The sequence below is a fragment of the Suncus etruscus genome, chromosome 13, assembly GCF_024139225.1.
Source record: "Suncus etruscus isolate mSunEtr1 chromosome 13, mSunEtr1.pri.cur, whole genome shotgun sequence".
Taxonomy (NCBI): domain Eukaryota; kingdom Metazoa; phylum Chordata; class Mammalia; order Eulipotyphla; family Soricidae; genus Suncus; species Suncus etruscus.
In genome coordinates, this window is record NC_064860.1 from 42,958,806 (window position 1) to 42,979,144 (window position 20,339).

A 20,339-nucleotide genomic window follows, 5' to 3' on the forward strand; every position below is an offset into this window, starting at 1 on the left:
TCCCCACGGTACTATCGCTCCAGCCCAATAACTGACATGAATAAGTAAAAGTTGTTAAGAATTTTGCCAGAGATGGGGTTGGAGAGATGGCACAGCAGTAGAGCATTTGCTTTGAATGCAGCCAACCCGGGAGGGACCCAGTTTGATTCCTGGCATCCTATATGGTTCCCCAGCCTGCCAGGGGCGATTTTTTCGTGCAGAGCCAGGAGGGACCCCTGAGTGCTGCTGGGTGGGGACCAGAAACCAATCAATTAATCAATAAAGTTTTTCTTTTTTAAAGAATTTTGCCAGAGAAAGTAAGTATTAGCTTTCAAAATGAAAGCTTCTTGAAATCTATTCCCAGAGCTAGAAAGATAGCACAGGATTAAGGCACTTGACATGTACGCAGCCAACTCTGGCTAAATCCTTAGCACAGTACATGGTGTATATTGAGCTCAGGGACGAGTAACCCTTGAGCATAGAGCCAGGAAATAGTCCCCAAGAACCTCTGACTCCCCGCTTCCCCAAAAGAGTAAAGTCAATGTTTTCTATTCACTATTTTGGTTTTAGGTTTAAGTCTTTGGTAAAAATTGGTAATTGGGAACTGAGCGATAATTCAGTAGGTACAGCATTTGTCTTGCACATGGCAGACCTGGGTTTGATCCCTGACACGCAGTACAATCCCCTGAGCCCCAGCAGGAGAGATCCCTGAATGCGGAGCCTTGAGTAACCTCTGGATGTGGCCTCAGAAAACAAAACAAAAACCAAAATTATTGGTTATCACCAAACCGCTTCTTGTTTCTGTGTTGACTTATAAGTCAGAAGACAGAGATGCATTTTCTGCGATTACATATAGAAAATGTCTTTTTCTATAGTACTTAGATCCCTGAATCCCTGAATAATTGATGCTGTTGGATTTTTTTTTTTTTTTTTTTGGGATGCTGTTGGATTTTTAAGGTCCATGAAATATTCATACTGTGAGTGCCTGGAAACCAGGCCCAGAGCAGCTAAAGGAATAAAACTGTTGCCCAGACTTTCCTGGCATGGTCGGAATCAGCGGTCATCAGTCTTGCAGGTGTCTTTTCTCCTCCATCTTGTCCTTCTTGCTCTTGGGCTTTCCCCTGGGGTGAAGAACAATCCGGAGAATCTCCAAGGGAAATCCAGGATGGGAGAGGCATTGTCAGTCATCTCGGTGCCGCCCCAGCCTAAACGCTGATCACACGCTCAGCCTTGTCAGTCACCTTGTCAGTCACCGGAGATAATAATAGTAAGTGCCCAGGAGCCTTGGTGAGGAACTGTGGGATGGCCTGTGAAGAGGTTATCTAAAGGGAGAACCAAGTATTGGGTAAAAGGCTGAACCCTGCCCTGCACCCCTCTAATTAAGAGCTCATCCTCCCTCTAATTATAGAGCTCTTCATGATGAATAGCAGGGAAGGCAGGGATTTTATTTTGGTTTCATTTGCATTAAGATCCAGTATCTCGAATGATTTTCCCATTGTGTTCTATGTTTTGTTCATCTCCTGGTTTTTTAGTCACAGGTTTTAAAAACTAAAAACAACAATAATGAAAATTATCATTTATTTAAAAAATATGTTGATTGGGGCCGGAGTGGTAGCACAGTGGTAAGGCATTTATTTTGCATATGGTTGACCTGGGATGGACCTGGGTTTGATCCCTAGAATCCCATATGGTCTCCCAAGCCTGGCAAAAGTGATTTCTGAGTGCAGAACCAGGAGTAATGCCTGAGTGCTGCTGAATGTGGCCTAAAACCCTCCAAAAATGTTGATCGATTGTTCTGCGAATTTGGCAGTTTGATTCTCTCCATTCTTCCCACCACACACACACATACACAGACACACACAGACATTCTGTACCTCCTGGTTGGAGCAGCTGGAATATCCAGTTCTTGCTCTGGAGGAATTCTGTCTCTGGAAACACTACTTTTTATGGAGGTTTCCTTCCCTGCCTGGTCCGCAGTAACTACTGGGGGAAGGACAGTACGTCAGAGGAGGAACTTCCATATTTTCTATATTTTCTTTTTTGTTTTTGGCTATGCTTAGGACAAACTTCTGGCCCTGCACTCGGGAATCACTCTAGAGGCTGGGTTGGAGGACCATATAGGGTGACCGAAGATAGAAAGTAGTCATCTATGTGCAAAGCAAGTGTCCTACCCATTGTACTGTCACTCTGGCCCATTTTTCATATTTTCTCTTTGTGGGTTTTTTTGTTTTGCTTTTGGGCGACACCCAGTGATGCTCAGGAATTACTACTCCTGGTTCTGCACTCAGAAATCACTTCTTACGGTTCTCAGGGACCATATGGGATGTCAGGGATCGAACCTGGGTCAGCAGTGTGCAAGGCAAATGCCCTACTTGCTCTGCTATTGATCTGGCTCCTCTTTGTGATATTTGAAGTGACTTCACTTGCCACCTCGATGTTACCCCATCTCCCATTCTTCCTGTAACCTTACCTGCTAATAAGACCTGCCCTTTTCTTAAAACAAATAAAGCAAAAGAGCCTAGGTTAAGGTTACAGGAAGAATAGGGGATGGGGTAACATCCATTACAGAGAACACCTAGTTTGTGTCTCAGACATACTCCACCCACTTCGTGTATTTCCAGACTTGGACACTTCCTTTAGTAACATTCAGGACAAGGTGCTCAGACTTTGGCTCAAACTAAAAACAAACAAGTTCCCTCATAAACACCCCTCATCCCAGTTGTTATCCAGGGGTATAACCATTCTGATTTCTGGGACCCCTTCTGAAGTTTTTGTTGTTGTTGTTGTTTTTTGGGGGGGTCATACCCAGCAGCACTCAGGGGTTCCTCCTGGCTCTATGCTCAGAAATCGCTCCTGACAGGCTCAGGGGACCCTACGGGATGCCAGGATTCAAACCACCAACCTTCTGCTTGAAAGGCAAATGCCTTACTTCCATGCTATCTTTCTGCTACCCCCTTCTGAAGTTTTATTGAATGGGATCCTGTAGTGTTTTCTGTGTCAGCTTTCACTGAAATTATGTGTGTGAGATTTTTCTGTGTGGTTCTGTGTGGTTCTATGGTTTCCTTTTAGTTGCTGAATAGTGTTTTTTCATATGAGTCCATTTTTTTTGCCTCTTTGATAAATTATGTTTCTCTATGATGAATAAAACAGTTATACACTTTCACTTTTTTTGTTTTGTATTGGGGTCACACCCAGTGGTGTTCAGGGGTTACTCCTGGCTCTGCACTCAGAAATCCTCCTGACAGGCACAGGGGACCATATGCTGGGATTTGAATCATTGTTCTGGATTTAACTGCCTGCAAGGCAAATGCCCTACCACTGTGTTATATCTCTGGCCCTAGACTTTTACTTCCTTATTTTTTTTTATTTTTTATTTTTTGGGGGGGGTCACATGTGGTGGCGTTCAGGGGTTAGTCCTGGCTCTGTGCTCAGAAATTGCTCCTGGCCGGCACGAGGGAACCATATGGGATGCCAGAATTCGAACCACTATCCGTACTGGGTCGGCCACTTGCAAAGGTCAATGCCCTACTGCTGTGCTATCTCTCTGGCCCCAACTTTCACTTTTATTTTATTTTATTTTATTTTGGTTTTTGGGCCACACCTGGCAGTGCTCAGGGGTTACTCCTGGCTGTCTGCTCAGAAATAGCTCCTGGCAGGCACGGGGGACCATATGGACACCGGGATTTGAACCAACCACCTTTGGTCCTGGATCGGCTGCTTGCAAGGCAAACGCCTTGCTGTTGCTATCTCTCCGGGCCCAACTTTCACTTTTATAATATATGTATGTATACATAGTTTTTCCTTTCCTAGGTAAATACCAGAATAGAGTTTCTGGTTATATAGAATGTTTACTTTATGAGAAACTCACTGAGGAGGAGAGAGACAGTCAGACAGAGAGAAAGAGAGAGAGAGAGAGAGAGAGAGAGAGAGAGAGAGAGAGAGAGAGAGAGAGAGAGATCCAACAGATTGAGTATATGCTTTGCATGCAGGAGACCCAGGCTTGATCTACCTGGTCTTTTGAAGAAAAGGGAGAGGGAAAGGGAGAGAAGAAACCCCCAAGATAATAGAAATGAGACCCAGGAGGAATGGTCCATGGTAGGAAGCTTTCAGGGTGGAAGAGAGTGGAGTTAGGACAGAGAAGGGACCATTATGACAGTAATAGTTGGAAGTGATCACTCTGGACAAGAACTGGGTGCTGAAAGGAGGGAAAGTGCTATGTATGATACCCTCTCAGTAAAGAATTGCCAAAAAAAAAAAAAAGCACGTAAAAAGGAAAAAAGGGGGTGGGAGAAAGGAGAAAAGAAAAGTATATTATAGAGGCAGGCTGGGGAGGGCCATAGGCGGGATATTGGGGACATTGTGGCAGAAATTAAACACTGGTGGAGGGATGGGTGTCAGAATATTCTATGAAATTCAACCATTAACAGCTTTTTAGCTCTGTATATTGTGTGATTCAATAATAATTTTAAAAAAATTGTGGAGCTCAGAGTGAAAAACGATCTTGAAATGGGCAGCTGAAATCTGCATTTTTCAGCTCAACACATGCACACACCACACACACACATCTGCACTCATATAAAGATGGTCATTCTGGGGCCGGGAAGGTGGCGCTAGAGGTAAGGTGTCTGCCTTGCAAGCGCTAGCATAGGATGGACCGCGGTTCGATCCCCGGCGTCCCATATGGTCCCCCCAAGCCAGGAGCAACTTCTGAGCGAATAGCCAGGAGTAACCCCTGAGCATTAAACGGGTGTGGCCCAAAAACAAAACAAAAAAAAAAAAAAAAAGAAGAAGAAGATGGTCATTCTGTATCACAGAGACTCACTAGTCAGATAGGCTTTTGTGGGTACATTACAGAGCAAAGCTATGTAAAAACAGCTCTCTCACTCTCTCTCTGGTTTTTGGGTCACATCACTCAGGGATTACTCCTGACTCTGTGCTCAGAAATCACCCCAGCAGGCTTGGGGGACCATATGGGATGCCAGGAATTGAACCGAGATCAGTCCTGGGTGGGCTGCGTGCAAGGCAAATGCCCTATCGCTGTGCTATCACTCCTGCTCCCCTCCTTGTGTGTTTTCTCCCTTGATCCCTTTTAGTTTCTATCTGCTTGTTAGTACAGGACTCTTTGTGTGTGTGTATTTGTGTACAGGGAATGCGGGTCTGAGTTTGAACATTCACTGGTGTTCAGGGACTACTCCTGGCTGTTCTCAGGGGTCACTCTGGCCTACACATATGCAGAATGAGGGATCAAACTGAGGCCCACTGCATGTGAAGCACCTGATCCTCAAAACGCTCTCTCCAGCCCCTCCTGTTGTTAATTTTGAAAGTTTGAGAGTCACTTGTTTAACATGTAAGCATTAACAAGGAAAATTATGTCAACTTGCAAAAATGAAATACTGAAATCTAAAGTAAGAAAAAGAAACAGCATCAGCCCTTTTATGATGCTACTGGCTTTCGTGGGCCAGGATTTGGAAAGGGTGCAACCAGGAAGACCTGGGTCTATGTTATAGATTTGGGGTCTCAGCTGGAAAGACTCAGAATTCAGGGTGTGTAGAGGGCATTATAGCTGGCACAGTGTACCTGAGATGTCTCTGGCTGGCCCCCATTGAAATAGGAGCCAGAACACCTGTGTATGGATGCCTTACAGCACTGTGGTCTTGGCGTTATTTCTTTCTTTAAAAAATTTTTATGGGGGGCTCGGAGAGATAGCACAGCGGTGTTTGCCTTGCAAGCAGCCAATCCAAGACCAAAGGTGGTTGGTTCGAATCCCGGTGTCCCATATGGTCCCCCGTGCCTGCCAGGAGTTATTTCTGAACAGACAGCCAGGAGTAACCCCTGAGCAACGCCGGGTGTGGCCCAAAAAACTAAAAAAAAAACTTAAAAAAAAATTTTTTTTATGGGGGCGGACACCAAAAAAAATGCTCTGGGGTTACTCCTGGCTCTCAGAAAGTACTCCTGATGGTGTTCAGGAGACCATATATATTGTTGGGGATCAAACTTAGGTCAGCCGTATGCAAAGCAACATGCTTCCCACTATTCTATTGCTTTGGCCCGGTGATTCTTTCTTAAACACAGTAGAATAGGACTTAAACTGGACTTAAATAGGACTTAAGGCTGGAATCAGCTAATTCACATCCTATAAACACTTGCTTAGATGAGTGCTTATTTTAAATTTTTTGGTCTTTTTATTTGTAGTGCACAGTATTTAATGAAAGATCCACATTCGCCGAGAGACGATGGCAGGCTTCCTGGATAATTTCCGATGGCCGGAGTGTGAGTGTATCGACTGGAGCGAGAGAAGGAACGCGGTGGCCTCTGTGGTAGCTGGGATATTGGTGAGAGAGATGGCTCAGCTGGTGGTGACTTGTGTCTTACCTTTTGCCCTGAGAATTAAATATTTCCCTTTTGAACTATTGATCTTACTGTGTTCTGTGGAAATAGCAGAGTTCTAGGTATTGTTACAAACAATCCCTGGCCAATCCCTGTGGACAGAAAACTGGCATTTCCCCTGTTAGTATCAGACCTTTAAGATCAGCCCAGGCTCAGAATTTGATGTAAGCAGCCAGGTTGTCAGGAAGCTTCATGAGTCATGATATGCCAGGGCATGGGGCCTGTAGCACCCACTTCCAGTAACACAGCATTTCTGGTAGATATACTTCCGGTCACAGCACTTCCGGCAACTCTACTTTTGGCCACAATACACTTCTGATGTGTTGGAGCATCGTTTACAGTGCACTTAAGATACCTTCTTTTCCCCAGCTTGCAACAAATGAGGGAGAGGATTTTGTTGGGGAAACCAAACCATTGCTTAATTTTCTTGCCTTTGTTCATTTCTATTTTGCTCTTAAAAGAGCCCCTTATAAGGTGGGGAACAAAAAGAGCCCCTTGTGCTTTTACCTTTGGATTTACAGTTCAGCTACAAAGGAAAGCAAACCGTGACCTTTCTTACTTGTAAGGTCCATTATAGCTTTGCACCTATATTGAAGCAAATGACAGTATCTCTTTGGGAGGGGAAATAGGCTCCACCCAGAAATTCTTGGCCAACTGGGTTGGCAGTTGAGTTTGAAAACCTAAGGGTGCTATGCCTCAGTGTCACCTCAGTGACATTCAGGTCTCCAGAGCTGTCTCACTGATGGTGATGCTGTAAATTGAGCTGTGTCCCCACCCTCAGCTGCAATAAAGAATTCATTTCTTACAATACAGTGTTGAGCTGGAAGTCTGGTAGAAATAAGGCAGAGTAGAAGCTAAAGATCACAGTGAAGCAGTATGCATGCATAATTATTAAAATTTTAGCAGGATCTCTCTGAAGTGGTGCTCAAGAAATCCTAGGGTGAGGCTGGAGAGATAGCATGGAGGTAAGGTGTTTGCCTTTTATTTAGAAGGTTGATGGTTCAAATCCCGGCATCCCATATGGTCCCCCGAGCCTGCCAGGAGCGATTTGAGGAGGAACCCATGAGCACTGCCGGGTGTGACCCCCCCCCCAAAAAAAAGAAATCCTAGGGTCCCATTGGCATTTCTCACCAATTGATCGGTCAGATCAATGTGAGGGTGCAAGGATCTGGGCCGCTCAGGCGATGCTGGGAGCCTACACAAGGCCACATCTGCAAGTACTCAGGGGCCTGAATAAACTCAGGGGTTTATCAGCAAAGCTGGGAGACCTGTTATTGTACCAGGATCAGGAGCTGCTATGGCATGTGCCCTAACTCCTGGGCTATCTCCTGATCCTGCATGCAGAATTCTTTCTAATGTGGCTAAAGTTTTCTTACTCTTTTTTTTTGTTTGTTTGTTTGTTTGATGTAAGCAGCCTGGCTTGGGGGACCATATGGGACGCTGGGGGATGGAACCTTGGCTAGTGCTTGCAAGGCAGACACCTTACCTCTAGTGCCACCTCACAGGCCCCTTTCTTACTCTTTTTTTTGTTTTTGTTTTTGTTTTTGGGCCACACCCGGCGGTGCTCAGGGGTCACTCCTGGCTGTCTGCTCAGAAATAGCTCCTGGCAGGCACGGGGGACCATATGGGACACTGGGATTCGAACCAACCACCTTTGGTCCTGGATCGGCTGCTTGCAAGGCAAACACCGCTGTGCTATCTCTCCGGGCCCCCCTTTCTTACTCTGTTTTTTTTTTTTTTTTGGTTTTTTGGGCCACACCCGGCGGTGCTCAGGGGTTACTCCTGGTTCTCTGCTCAGAAATAGCTCCTGGCAGGCACGGGGGACCATATGGGACACCGGGATTCGAACCAACCACCTTTGGTCCTGGATCGGCTGCTTGCAAGGCAAACACCGCTGTGCTATCTCTCCGGGCCCCCCTTTCTTACTCTTAACAATACATTTCATGTATTCATTTAATGTAATGTGAAAATTACATGTATATATACAAATATATACACACACACATATATATTTTGGTTTTTGGGTCATATCTGATGGGACTCAGGGTTTATTCTTGGCTCTGTACTCAGAATTAGCTCCTGGGAAGACTTGGGGGATCATAAGAGATCAAATCTAGATCGGTGCATGCAAGGCAAATACCCTACTTGCTGTACTATTACTCCAGTCCCAATATTATCTATATTTTTGAAGCAGAATTATTTTATGTAGGAAATTGTTGCATTAAATAATTAACGATGGGGCTGGATGGCGGTGGATTTCTCTCCGTGCCATCCCAGTCCACGTGGCTCTGCAACCTCCATGCAGTCGGCGAGTCCCAGGCCCAGGTGAAATCACTCACTCACAGTCAGGCGTTAGGAAGCAACAACTTTATTCAAGCCCTAGCCACCACGTGTGTGTGGCCTATTCATAACCTTTCAAGCACAGCAATATTTTGCTAGCCCTGCATCTTATTTCCTGTTAGCCATCTTCCCTTTGGGCTCCATGCTGGTCAAAGACCAGAACACAGAAACCCAGAAGCCAGACCGCACAGCAGCGCAGAAAGGGCAAGGAGCCAAAAGGGCCGAATTCCCTTGGTCCAAGCCTTATCTAACATTTCCAAGACCCCTCCCAGGAATGGGAGGGTCTCGCAGGTAAGGTTACACCTACTATCCAGTTCCCAAGACCCCTCCCAGAAATGGGTGGGTCTCAGGGTCTCAAATAGGTACACCCACAGGAAATATGAGAGGAAGGGAAGGAGAGAAGCAAGAACTCATTGAATGAAAGGAATTACACACCCCAAGTGGGATTGTGATTGGTCCCCCCAAAATATGGAGTGTACCTGACCATTACATTTAATTTTACTGTATTATTATTATTAGTAGTATTAATAATATTAATTATTTTTGCCTTTGGACTACACCTGGTGCTACTCAGAGCTTCTTACTCCTGGTTCTGTGCTCAAGGATCACTCCTTGTGGGGCTCAAGGGACTATAGATAGTGCCAGAGATTGAACCCAAGTTAGCTGTGTGCAAGGCAAGTGCCTTCTCTGTGCTCTCTAGCTCTAAATGTTACATGTTAAAACTCATGCTCAGCTATATAGCAAACCACCCTAATGGCATAGTTTTAATTACAGTTGGGAAACACATGAGCTAACTCTTCTTGATAAGTGTAATGCTCATTTGTGGAAGCAGGGAGGGCTTGAGCTTACTGGAAGCAGGACTGTCCTCTGCAGAGAGATTCATCAGCTCTTTGGGCAGTTGGTGAATCGGAAGCTGGTTTTGAGAGAGCTTTTAGCTGCATGGCCTCCTGGGGGATGAGAGGGCAGCAGAAAATTCCTTCCCAGAGACGTTTTCTACTGAGAGCAGAACTTGTGCCTCTTTCCCAGATCCCAGAAGTCATCTCTTTGATATCTCAAAGATATTCATATTTATATTCAATATGAAGAGAATCTTTTTTTTTTTTTTTTTTTTGGTTTTTGGGCCACACCCGTTTGACGCTCAGGGGTTACTCCTGGCTATGCACTCAGAAATCGCCCCTGGCTTGGGGGGACCATATGGGACGCCGGGGGATCGAACCGCGGTCCGTCCTACACTAGCGATTGCAAGGCAGACACCTTACCTCTAGCGCCACCTTCCCGGCCCCGAAGAGAATCTTTTATGTGTCACTTGTATAGTCTGTGGAGGAAAGATGATGTTTGGAGCAGAGAAGCTTAGCTTGGGCCCAGCATTCCTAATTTAGTGACAATTCCTTCTCCAGTTTTTCACAGGCTGGTGGATAATGATCGATGCCGCAGTGGTGTTCCCTAAGCCAGAGCAGCTGAACCCTGCCTTTCACACATGTGGTGTGTTCTCCACGCTGGCTTTCTTCATGTAAGTATGCAGGCGGCTCGCTGTTCAAGGGCACCTTCTAAATACGGTTTTCCTTAAAGTTCAACATCATGTAGAACTTTTAAATGTTGATGGGGTTTTTTTGGGAGGGAGGGCGCTCAGGGGTTACTACTGGCTCTGTGCTCAGAAATCACTCCTGACAGGCTCAGGAGACCATATGAGATGCCAGATATTGAACCTAGGGCAGCCAGGTGTAAGGCAAATGCCTACCCACTGTGCTTTCACTATGGCTCCAGAAGTTGATGGGTTTTTGTTCATATGTATCTCTCATGATATTAACTGATAAGGAATGAACATTAAGTTTAGTTAGACACCTTTTTAGAATGTTTAAACGAATCTAGTGGGATTGGAGAGGTAATACAAGGGTAAGATACCTTCCTTGCATGTAGCCACCAACCCTCATTCCATGCCCAGCATCTCTTATAGTTCCTGAGCACTACTAGAATGATCCCTGAGTGTAGAGCCAGGAGTAAGACCTGAGCATGTGGCCCCAAAACAAAAGCTTAATTATGTGATTTTTCTCCTTATATTTGTTAAACTGGTTATTTACTTAATTTTATTAAAACCAAGATTATATATAGATATAGATATATAGATATATATTTGGTTTTTGGGTCACAACCGGCAGCACTCAGGGGTTATTCCTGGCTCTGCACTCAGAAATCACTCCTGACAGGCTCGGGGGACCATATGGGATGCTGGGATTTGAACCACCTTCCTTCTGCATGCAAGGCAAATGCCTTACCGCTGTGCTATCTCTCCGGTATCTATTTTCTATATTTTTAATGTCTCTAAATATTTTTACTTCTTATAATTAGGAGTATCTTATAAATCAGTTAACTTTTTTTCTTTTTTATTTGTATAAAAAAATGGTGTAGCTTAAAAATCATTGGCATAGGGGGCCAGAGCTATAGCACAGTGGGTAGGATGTTTGCTTTGCACGTCGTCGACACGGGTTTGATCCCTAGCATCCCATATGGTCCCCCAACCACCTTCAGGAGTGATTTCTGAGCCAGAGCCAGTAGTATACTACCCAGAGCACCACTGCTTGTGGCCCAAAAACAAGCAAGCAAACAAAAAAATCTGTGTTTAGTTGTTTAGATGCTGCTTCTAGTTGCCAAAGAGTGTGTCCCTGCTAAGTGGTCTGTAAGTGTGATCTCAACCTGCTCGCACATGTATACTCACAAGGCAGACGGCCTCTTGTTGCAGGATCAATGCTGTATCCAATGCCCAGGTGAGAGGTGACAGCTATGAGAACGGCTGTTTGGGGAGAACAGGTAAGCACCCCTGGAGCTGCTGATGAGCGCTGGCAAACAGGCATGGATGGTAGCAGGAAAGGCAAAGCCTCTCGTGTATCTGGTCCCAATATAGACAATGTACTTATTTATTTTGAATACATTTTTAATTGAATCACCATGGGATACAGTTACAAAATTATTCATGATTGAGTTTTATTCATACAATATCCAACACCCATCCCTTCATCAGTGCACATTTCCAGCCACTATTGGTCCCAATTTCTATCCCTTCTTCCCTTCTCCCCACCCTGCCTCTATGACAGATAGTGTTCTCTCTCTCTCTCTCTCTCTCTCTCTCTCTCTCTCTCTCTCTCTCTCTCTCTCTCTCTCTCACTTCCTTTCTTTAACCCTCTCCCCTTACAAACACTGTAGTTTGCAATATTGTTACTGAGGGGTATCATTCCTATCACTTTCCCTCCTTTCAGTTCTTGCCTAGAGTGATCATTTCCAATTATCATAGACCATGTATTTATTTACTTATTTATTTATTTATTTATTAGACAGTGTATTTAAAGCTAACTTTCAGGCTAGTTAAGTAATTTAAATCCTTTTTGAAAAAGTTCAGCTTGGGCCCGGAGAGATAGTACAGTGGCGTTTGCCTTGCAAGCAGCTGATCCAAGACCAAATGTGGTTGGTTGGAATCCCGGTGTCCCATATGGTCCCCCGTGCCTGCCAGGAGCTATTTCTGAGCAGACAGCCAGGAGTAACCCCTGAGCACTGCTGGGTGTGGCCCAACCCCGCCCCCCCCAAAAAAAAAAAAGAAAAGAAAAAGTTCAACTTGCTGCTTTCTTTAGGTTTCTTTCCCCAGAGTGCAGGTTAAAACCTAAATCACCAGCAGTGGTTCTAGGGTTCCAGCTAACTCTTGAAGCACTGATGATGGATTGGTTCAGGATCCCAAAGGCTATCTGTCCAGTAATCTCATTCAATGGATACCTGAGTCTACTTCCTGGCAGGCCTCTGGGAGGTCAAACTACACATTGAAGTAAGGCAGATGCCTTTCTATTTGCACCACCACTCTGGCCCCAAGGGAATATTTATGTATTTTTGATTTTTTAAAACTAACTCTATTTGAAACACCGTGGTTTATAAGGTGGTTTGTAATAGTTTTTTTGTTCATAAATACAAAGTTGTTTATGATTGAATTTTCAGTCATACAATGTCTGATACTCTTTCCCAGTGTCCATTTCCTGCCACCAATGTCCACCAATGTCCCCAGTTTCCCTCCTGCCATTTCTCCTGCCTGCCTCTAGGCCAGTTGTTTTCCTTCTTTCCTTCCTTCCTTCCTTCCTTCCTTCCTTCCTTCCTTCCTTCCTTCCTTCCTTCCTTCCTTCCTTCCTTCCTTCCTTCCTTCCTTCCTTCCTTCCTTCCTTCCTTCCTTCCTCCTTCCTCCTTCCTTCCTTTTCCTTCTCTTCCCCTTCCCCTTTCCTTTTTTTTTTTTCTTTTCCTTTTCCATTTCTGGCATATGGGATGCTGGGGATTGAACCTGCGTTCGCTGCATGCAATGCAAATGCTCTCCTTACTCCAGTCCCATGTGGCAGACATATTCTCTCTCTCTCTCTCTCTCTCTCTCTCTCTCTCTCTCTCTCTCTCTCTCTCTCTCTCTCTCTCTCTCTCTCTCTCTCTCTCTCAGGCACCTTACTTCTAGCACCACTGCCTGTCCCCCAGTTTTTTTTAATGAAATCTATCTTCATGATACTTGTAATGGTATGTGTAAACATGTGACGTTTGTTTTTGCTGGCGTCTCCTACGGTTGGGACAGTGAACAGAACCTAATGTCTGTCCCCAATGCAGGTGCTCGAGTGTGGCTTTTCATCGGGTTCATGCTGATGTTCGGGTCACTTATTGCCTCCATGTGGATCCTCTTCGGTGCCTATGTTACCCAGAGTAGGTATCCAGTCCTCTTTTTGCATATGTATTTGGTTGAAGCATGTTGAGCTCTCTGGACTCAGATGTAAACTTACTTGTGAGTTACCTTGGAGAGCTTCTGGGGTGAAGTTTGAAGCTTGGCAGCGGGGTCCCTGAGGGTACCAGTGGGTCATCTATCCCCAGATAGGAAACTCAGCACCTGACACAAAGTTTCTGGCCTCCAGGGCCGGCGCAGTGGCGCTAGAGGTAAGGTGTCTGCCTTGCCAGTGCTAGCCTAGGACTGACCTCAGTTTGATCCCCAGCATCCCATATGGTCCCCCAAGCTAGGAGCGACTTCTGAGCGCATAGCCAGGAGTGACCCCTGAGCGTCACCTGGTGTGGCCCAAAAACCAAAAAAAAAAAAAAAATTTCTGGCCTCCAGAGTCTCACATTTCCCTTTCCCTTAATGCTAAGTTTGCTGCCCACTCTCTGGAGTTGCAGGTGGAAAAGTGAAATGCCTGTCCACATTGCGGGGAAGGGGAAGAATGTCCCCAGCTGTGTGTATCTGAAGCCAAGCTGCAAGTCTGGCTTTTCAGAGCCCACTTCAGTATGTTCTGTATTCCATTTTATAAATGATCCAGTGTTTTTTTTTTCCTGTGGCTATGGTTATGGCCAGGACTGTTGGTCCACACCCCTCCAAGGGCACTATGCCTGCTGTCACCCAGGTTTATATATGAAAAGTTCCATATTCCATTACATGCTTATACCTGGGGCCGGAGAGATAGCATGAAGGTAAGGCGTTTGCCTTGCATACAGAAGGTCGGTAGTTCGAATCCCAGCATCCCATATGGTCCCCTGAGCCTGCCATGAACGATTTCTGAGCATAGAGCCAGGAGTAACCCATGAGCGCTGCCAGGTGTGACCCAAAAATCAAAACAAAACAAAAAAAATGCTTATATCCAAAATTGCAGAAAAGGGGCACTGGATTCCATTATCTTTCTACCAAAATACCTGCTCCAAAGAAAACCAGTAATTTTTCAGTCATAGTTGTAAAGCAGGAACTAAAAATGAATTTTTATTGTTGGTATTTTGTTTTGTTTTGTATTTGGGCCACACTCAGCAGTGTTCAGACGTTGTTCCTGGCAGGCTTGGGGGAACCATATGTAATGCGGGGATCAAACCCGGGTCTGTCCTGGGTTGGCTGCTTGCAAGGCAAACACTCTCCCGCTATGCTATTGCTTTGGCCCCTGTTCTCCTGTTGTTGCACTCAAGGATCACTCCTGATGTTGCTTGGGAGAACATTTGGGATGTACACACACACACACACACACACACACACACACACACACACACACACACACACACGTCCACTTCCCAGGAGCAGGGTAGTGCTCCCTGATACCCCAAGTATGGCTGGGTGATGACTCAGGCTCAAGGCAACCTCCGCTTTATTTGCCCGTGCAGATACCGATGTTTATCCAGGATTAGCTGTGTTCTTTCAAAATGCACTTATATTTTTTAGGTAAGTTGCCTCATTTTTCATTTTTAATGAATAATAAATGTAATAAATAATAAATGAATAATAATGTTTAAAAGATATGTCTATTTTAAGAGAACGGAGAGATAGCATGGAGGTACGGTGTTTGTCTTACATGCAGAAGGATGGTGGTTCAAATCCCGACATCCCATATGGTCCCCTGTGCCTGCCAGGGGCTATTTCTGAGCATAGAGCCAGGAGTAACCCCTGAGCACTGCTGGGTGTGACCCAGAAACCCCCCCCCCAAAAAAAAAAAGATATGTCTGTTTTAAAATTGAGAGGACATTCATGTATATGACTCATTCCTGGTCATATGGAGTAGTGTTGCTCTGGAGTAACTGCCACCATCCTTCTCCTCTGGCCTCCCCCACCACCCTGATCACTTTAGAGTTGGGGTCAGAGTTTAAGGGTTGGTTTTCATCAAACTATGTCTGGTCCCTTATTTTGTATCATCTGGGATTTGTCTTTCCCTGATATTTTATTGATGATGGACACTCTGCTCTCTCATCCTGTGTAGCAGAAGATAAGATTTTCCTTCCTTCCTTCCTTCCTTCCTTCCTTCCTTCCTTCCTTCCTTCCTTCCTTCCTTCCTTCCTTCCTTCCTTCCTTCCTTCCTTCCTTCCTTCCTTCCTCCTTCCTTCCCTTCCTCCCTCCCTTCCTCCCTCCTTCCCTTCCTCCTTCCCTCCCTTCCTTTCTTCCTTCCTCCCTTCCTTCTTTCCTCCTTTCTTCCTCCCTCCCTCCCTCCCTCCTTCCCTCCCTCCTTCCCTCCCTCCCTCCTTCCTTCCTTCCTTCCTTCCTTCCTTCCTTCCTTCCTTCCTTCCTTCCTTCCTTCCTTCCTTCCTCCTTCCTTCCCTTCCTCCCTCCCTTCCTCCCTCCTTCCCTCCTTCCCTTCCTTCCTTCTTCCCTCCCTTCCTTTCTTCCTCCCTCCCTCCCTCCTTCCCTCCCTCCCTCCTTCCCTCCTTCCCTCCCTCCTTCCCTCCCTCCTTCCTTCCTTCCTTCCTTCCTTCCTTCCTTCCTTCCTTCCTTCCTTCCTTCCTTCCTTCCTTCCTTCCTTCCTTCCTTCCTTCCTTCCTTCCTTCCTTCCTCCCTCCCTCCCTTCCTTCCTCCCTCCCTCCCTTCCTCCCTCCCTCCCTCCCTCCCTCCCTCCCTCCCTCCCCTCCTCTCCTCCTTTCTCCCTTCCTTCTTCCCTCCTTTTTCTTCCTCAGCCCCCCTCCCCCCGTTTTGGGTACTCCTGGCTCTGTACTCAGAGATCACCTGGTGGGGCTCAGGGGACCATGTGGAGTGCCAGGATTCAAACTAAGGTGGTTTTTTATTTGCCTTTTTTGTTTTTTTGGGCCACACCCAGCTGTGCTCAGGGATTACTTTCTGCTCAGAAATCATTACTAACAAGCACAGGGGACCATATGGGATGCTGGGATTCGAACTACTATTGGTCCTGGGTCAGTCGCTTGTAAGGCAAATGTCCTACCACTGTGCTATTTCTCCGGCCCCAGAATTGTCTTTAATTATAATAAAGTTTTTTTTTTCAAGTTTTTGGAATACCTGGTGTTCAAAGGATATATATGGCTCTGCACTCAGGAATTATTTCTGGTGGGGCTCAGGGCCAGGTTCAATCTCTTGCATCCCATATGACATCCCCTCCCAGCCCTCCAGCAGTGATTCCTGAGCACAAAGTCAGGAGTAAGCCCTGAGCTTCACTGGTATGATCCAAAAACAAACATACAATATAAATGGAGGAAGGGAGTCACGAATGACCAAAGGCAACAGAACTGGAAAGTTGGTCCCCAAAGCTGGGTCCGAGGGGGATTTCTGGGAGAGGTCCTGGGGGTATTGGCAGGGAGATGGCACTCTGATGGTGAGTGGTGGCAAGGTCATATTGCTTGCAGGGTTGCTAACAGTACTGCCAATCACAGTACCTCAGTAAGAATGTATAGGGGGTGTGGGGCTGGAGAGATAGCACAGAGGTAGGGCATTTGCCTTGTGAGCGGAAGACCTAGGACAGACCTGGGTTCAATGCCCGGCATCCCATATGGTCTCCTGAGCCTGCCAGGAGCTATTTCTGAGCCAGAGCCAGGAGTAACCCCTGAGCACTGCTGGGTGTGGCCCCAAAAAGAAAAAAAATTGTATAGGGGGAAGTGATAGCACAGCAGGAGGGTGTTGTTTGCCTTGCATTTGACCAACCTGGGTTTGATCCCCAGTATCCCATAAGTCCCCCAAGCCTTCTGGAGTGGTTCCTGAGCATAGTCAGGAGTAAACCCTGAGTGCTGCCAGCTGTGCCCCCCCAAAAAAAATCCCAAAAGAATGGAGGAGAGAATTTGGAATGCACCCTGGCTAGCAAGATCGCAGAGCAAACCAGTCCCCCTAACTACTGTCCTCAGTTCCAGCCTTGACACTATGGGGGAAGGGGTGACCCCTGCAATGCCAGTTATGATGTTTTTTTTTTCCCTTCATGGTATCCTTTCATCTCTTTCCAGCACCCTGATCTATAAATTCGGGAGGACAGAGGAGCTGTGGAGCTGAGGCCAATTGTGAACCCCATTTTCTTCCGACTGTATTCTAGCTGTAGATATGTTTTTAATCTCTCAATATAGTTGACTGCATTTTGCCAAACGAAGACACCCGTGCAGGGAATGTGCTGTTCTGGCCTGCGCCTGTGCCCTGAATGTGGAAACATGCCTCGGATACATGTGTCCTCCATCTTCATGGTCGGGATGGTTAATGTGCTCCTGCCATGACGGACACATGGGTTTGTGTCAGAGCCTGAGAGCTGGGCCTGGCCCCTGAGCCCAGGGCCTGTCAGAGCTCAAGCCATGGTCTTTTTCCTGCAGTTGGCAAAAACAAAACAAAACAAAACAAAAAAAAAACAACCAACAACAACAAACCCATACCCCACAAAATCCAATAACAGCCCCTCTCGCTGAACTAAGCACTGAGCCACTTCAAAGGGTATTTTCTGTAAGCTATAACTTATTTAGACTTAAAGCAGATTTTTTTTTAAGACAAGGAAAAAATAAGTTTGTTCTTGTATATGACAGAAAGTGAATTTTGATATGGAGGTTTTTTAACTCGCTTGAAAAAGCCCCTTTTAACAGTGTCTCTGATAGGCCCTTCTTGTAGCAGGGCTGATGCAGGATCAGGAAAGCTCAGCTGTGCTTAAGAGCAGGTGATTGAGGAGTTTAATATGGATCATTTCTGCAGGCAGCAGAGGGGCTGAAGAGATAGTTCAGTGGGGAGAACACTTGCTTTGCGTAGCAGCCAAATTCCATCCCAGGCATCCCATAAGGTCCCCCAATTACCACCAGGAGCAATTCCTGAGTGCAAAGCCAGGAATTATTCCTGAGCACTGTCAGAGAGCAGCCCCTAAACCAAAATATAATAAAACAAAATAAAAGTAAATCATAAGGTAGCTGAATTTGGCTGTTGGCTGAATTCCTTTCAGCCCCCACCCCCACCCCCAATGTCTGACATTACACAGTCTCAGTGTAAAAGCACCACCTACAGACTGACAAGTGGGGAAAAGGAGTTGGGAGGTCAAGACCCATTTCCCAAAGGCAGTCGGGGAAAACTTGCTGTTTCCTCAACTCAGTGCCTGACCGCCAGGCCCCGGAGGCTCCTGAGTTTTGGGCTATGCTTCTGCTTTCGTATTTCAGCCTGGACGGTCACCTGCAGCCAGTGGCACCCTTTCGAGCAGTTTCCTAGGGAGGGCAGTCACGGCCTCCACTGCTCCCCCTTGTTTTCTCTGTCCCACACCCCGCAGATTTTGTGTGGGACTCTTGTTTCTTCCAGTGGGATTTGCTAGAGCAGAGTCTGTTGGAGAGAGACAGCAATGACACCCCCTTGTCATGTCTGCAGTGCCCAATGCCAGCCTTAGATTTTGCTTCACTTCCCTCCTGCAGGGATGGTCCTGCGCACAGAGTATGAAGCCATAGTCCGTGGAGTACTGTGCCTTCACCCCAATACCAGCTGGGTTCACCCATCGCTGGTTTGTTTCTTGTTTGTTTGTTTGTTTTCCCTCAGAAATGCCAGTAAGCTGTCCGGCTTCCCACACACTGTGTGTCGTTGTACTTTTTGCCATTTTCCTGTGACCTGTTGCAATAAAGATAAAGAACACACTTTCTGTGCTTGAAGAAAAGGCATCAGAAGTCAGTTCACTGTGGAGGTGCCTGGGGTGGTGGTGAGTGGGGTTGATGGTTCCAGGGGCTGGATGCATGCCTGGCCTGGCCAAGGCTCTGGGTTTGATCACCATTACTGCATGGTCTTCCTAGTTTGGCCAGCAATGCCTGGAGCCCCCTTAAGCCTGGGAGGGGGGGTCCGTTCCCCTACTTGATTTACTGTTTATTATTCAGCACCTCACAGACACCTAATTAAAGAAGCATTTTCTCTGCATAAAATAAGGACACATTGGAGCTGGAGGGATAGCACAGTGGGGAAGGTGTTTGCCTTGCACATGGCTGACCCAGGATCGATCTCTAGCACCCCATAGGATCTCCTGAACATCACCAGGAGAGTGATTTCTTTCTTTTATTTTTTTTTGGTTTTTGGTTTTTGGGCCACACCTGGCAGTGCTCAGGGGTTGTTCATGAGTACGCTCAGAAATCTCTTCTGGCAGGCTTGGGCTGTTGCTCTGACTCCCTCAGGAATGATTTCTGAGTGCAGGACCAGGAGTAAGCCCTGAGCATCCTCAGTAGGTGTGGCCTCAAAACAAACACAAATTTAGGGGCTGGAGCGATAGTACAGCAGGTAGGGCATTTGCCTTGTACGCAGCTGAACCGGGTTTAAACCCTAGTATCCCATATGGCCCCCCTGAGCCTGCCAGAACAGATTTCTGAGCACAGAGCCAGGAGTACTAATGCCTGAGCACTGCTGGGTATGGCTTCAAAACTAAACAAAAACCAACCCCCACCCCCCCAAATTTAAAGGAAATAAGGACATGTCATGTTCAGGCTTGGGAGATGCATTGATTTGGTTGGGAATTCCACACACACCCCTCTAATGACTCCAAGAGGTAGAGACCATGCAAAAGCAAGGGTTTTTTTTTGTTTGTTTGTTTGTTTTTTATTATACAAGCATGCAGGGGCTCTCCCAGAGGATGAGAGAGTCTCGAACCAGATTTAACAAGCCTTCATATAGCTTACAGTAGGGTGGTCCATTTTAGGGAGTACTTGACACTTGACATTTGCTCAGTTACATTTTTGCAAGATTTAGATAACCACAAGTCATAAGGTTTGCAACAGTTAAAATGTCAAGGACAGGGCCGGTGAGGTGGCGCTAGAGGTAAGGTGTCTGCCTTGCAAGCACTAGCCACGGAAAGACCGGGTTCAATCTCCGGCTCCCATATGGTCCCCACAAGCCAGGGGCAATTTCTGAATGCTTAGCCAGGAGTAACCCTTTAGCATCAAACAGGTGTGGCCCAAAAAACCAAAAA

At 46.2% G+C, this 20,339-nt stretch overlaps 1 protein-coding gene across 1 annotated transcript; it reads left to right on the plus strand.

Annotated features, from left to right (window-relative positions):
- Positions 1–6,176: 6,176 nt before the first annotated feature.
- On the plus strand, positions 6,177–17,735 carry TMEM50B (transmembrane protein 50B). Its single transcript, XM_049785827.1, has 6 exons — positions 6,177–6,311; positions 10,104–10,216; positions 11,444–11,511; positions 13,324–13,416; positions 14,842–14,899; positions 17,389–17,735. The coding sequence occupies exons 1-6, from the start codon at positions 6,213–6,215 to the stop codon at positions 17,432–17,434; spliced, it is 477 nt and encodes a 158-aa protein (XP_049641784.1). The 5' UTR covers positions 6,177–6,212; the 3' UTR covers positions 17,435–17,735.
- The last annotated feature ends 2,604 nt before the right edge of the window (positions 17,736–20,339 follow it).

Excerpts from the sequence above, each read along its gene's own strand:
- TMEM50B (XM_049785827.1), top strand. The coding sequence starts at position 6,213 with ATGGCAGGCTTCCTGGATAATTTCCGATGGCCGGAGTGTGAGTGTATC. Across the intron at positions 6,312-10,103 it reads CTGTGGTAGCTGGGATATTG|TTTTTCACAGGCTGGTGGAT; the intron begins GTGAGAGAGATG and ends TTCCTTCTCCAG. Across the intron at positions 14,900-17,388 it reads AATGCACTTATATTTTTTAG|CACCCTGATCTATAAATTCG; the intron begins GTAAGTTGCCTC and ends ATCTCTTTCCAG.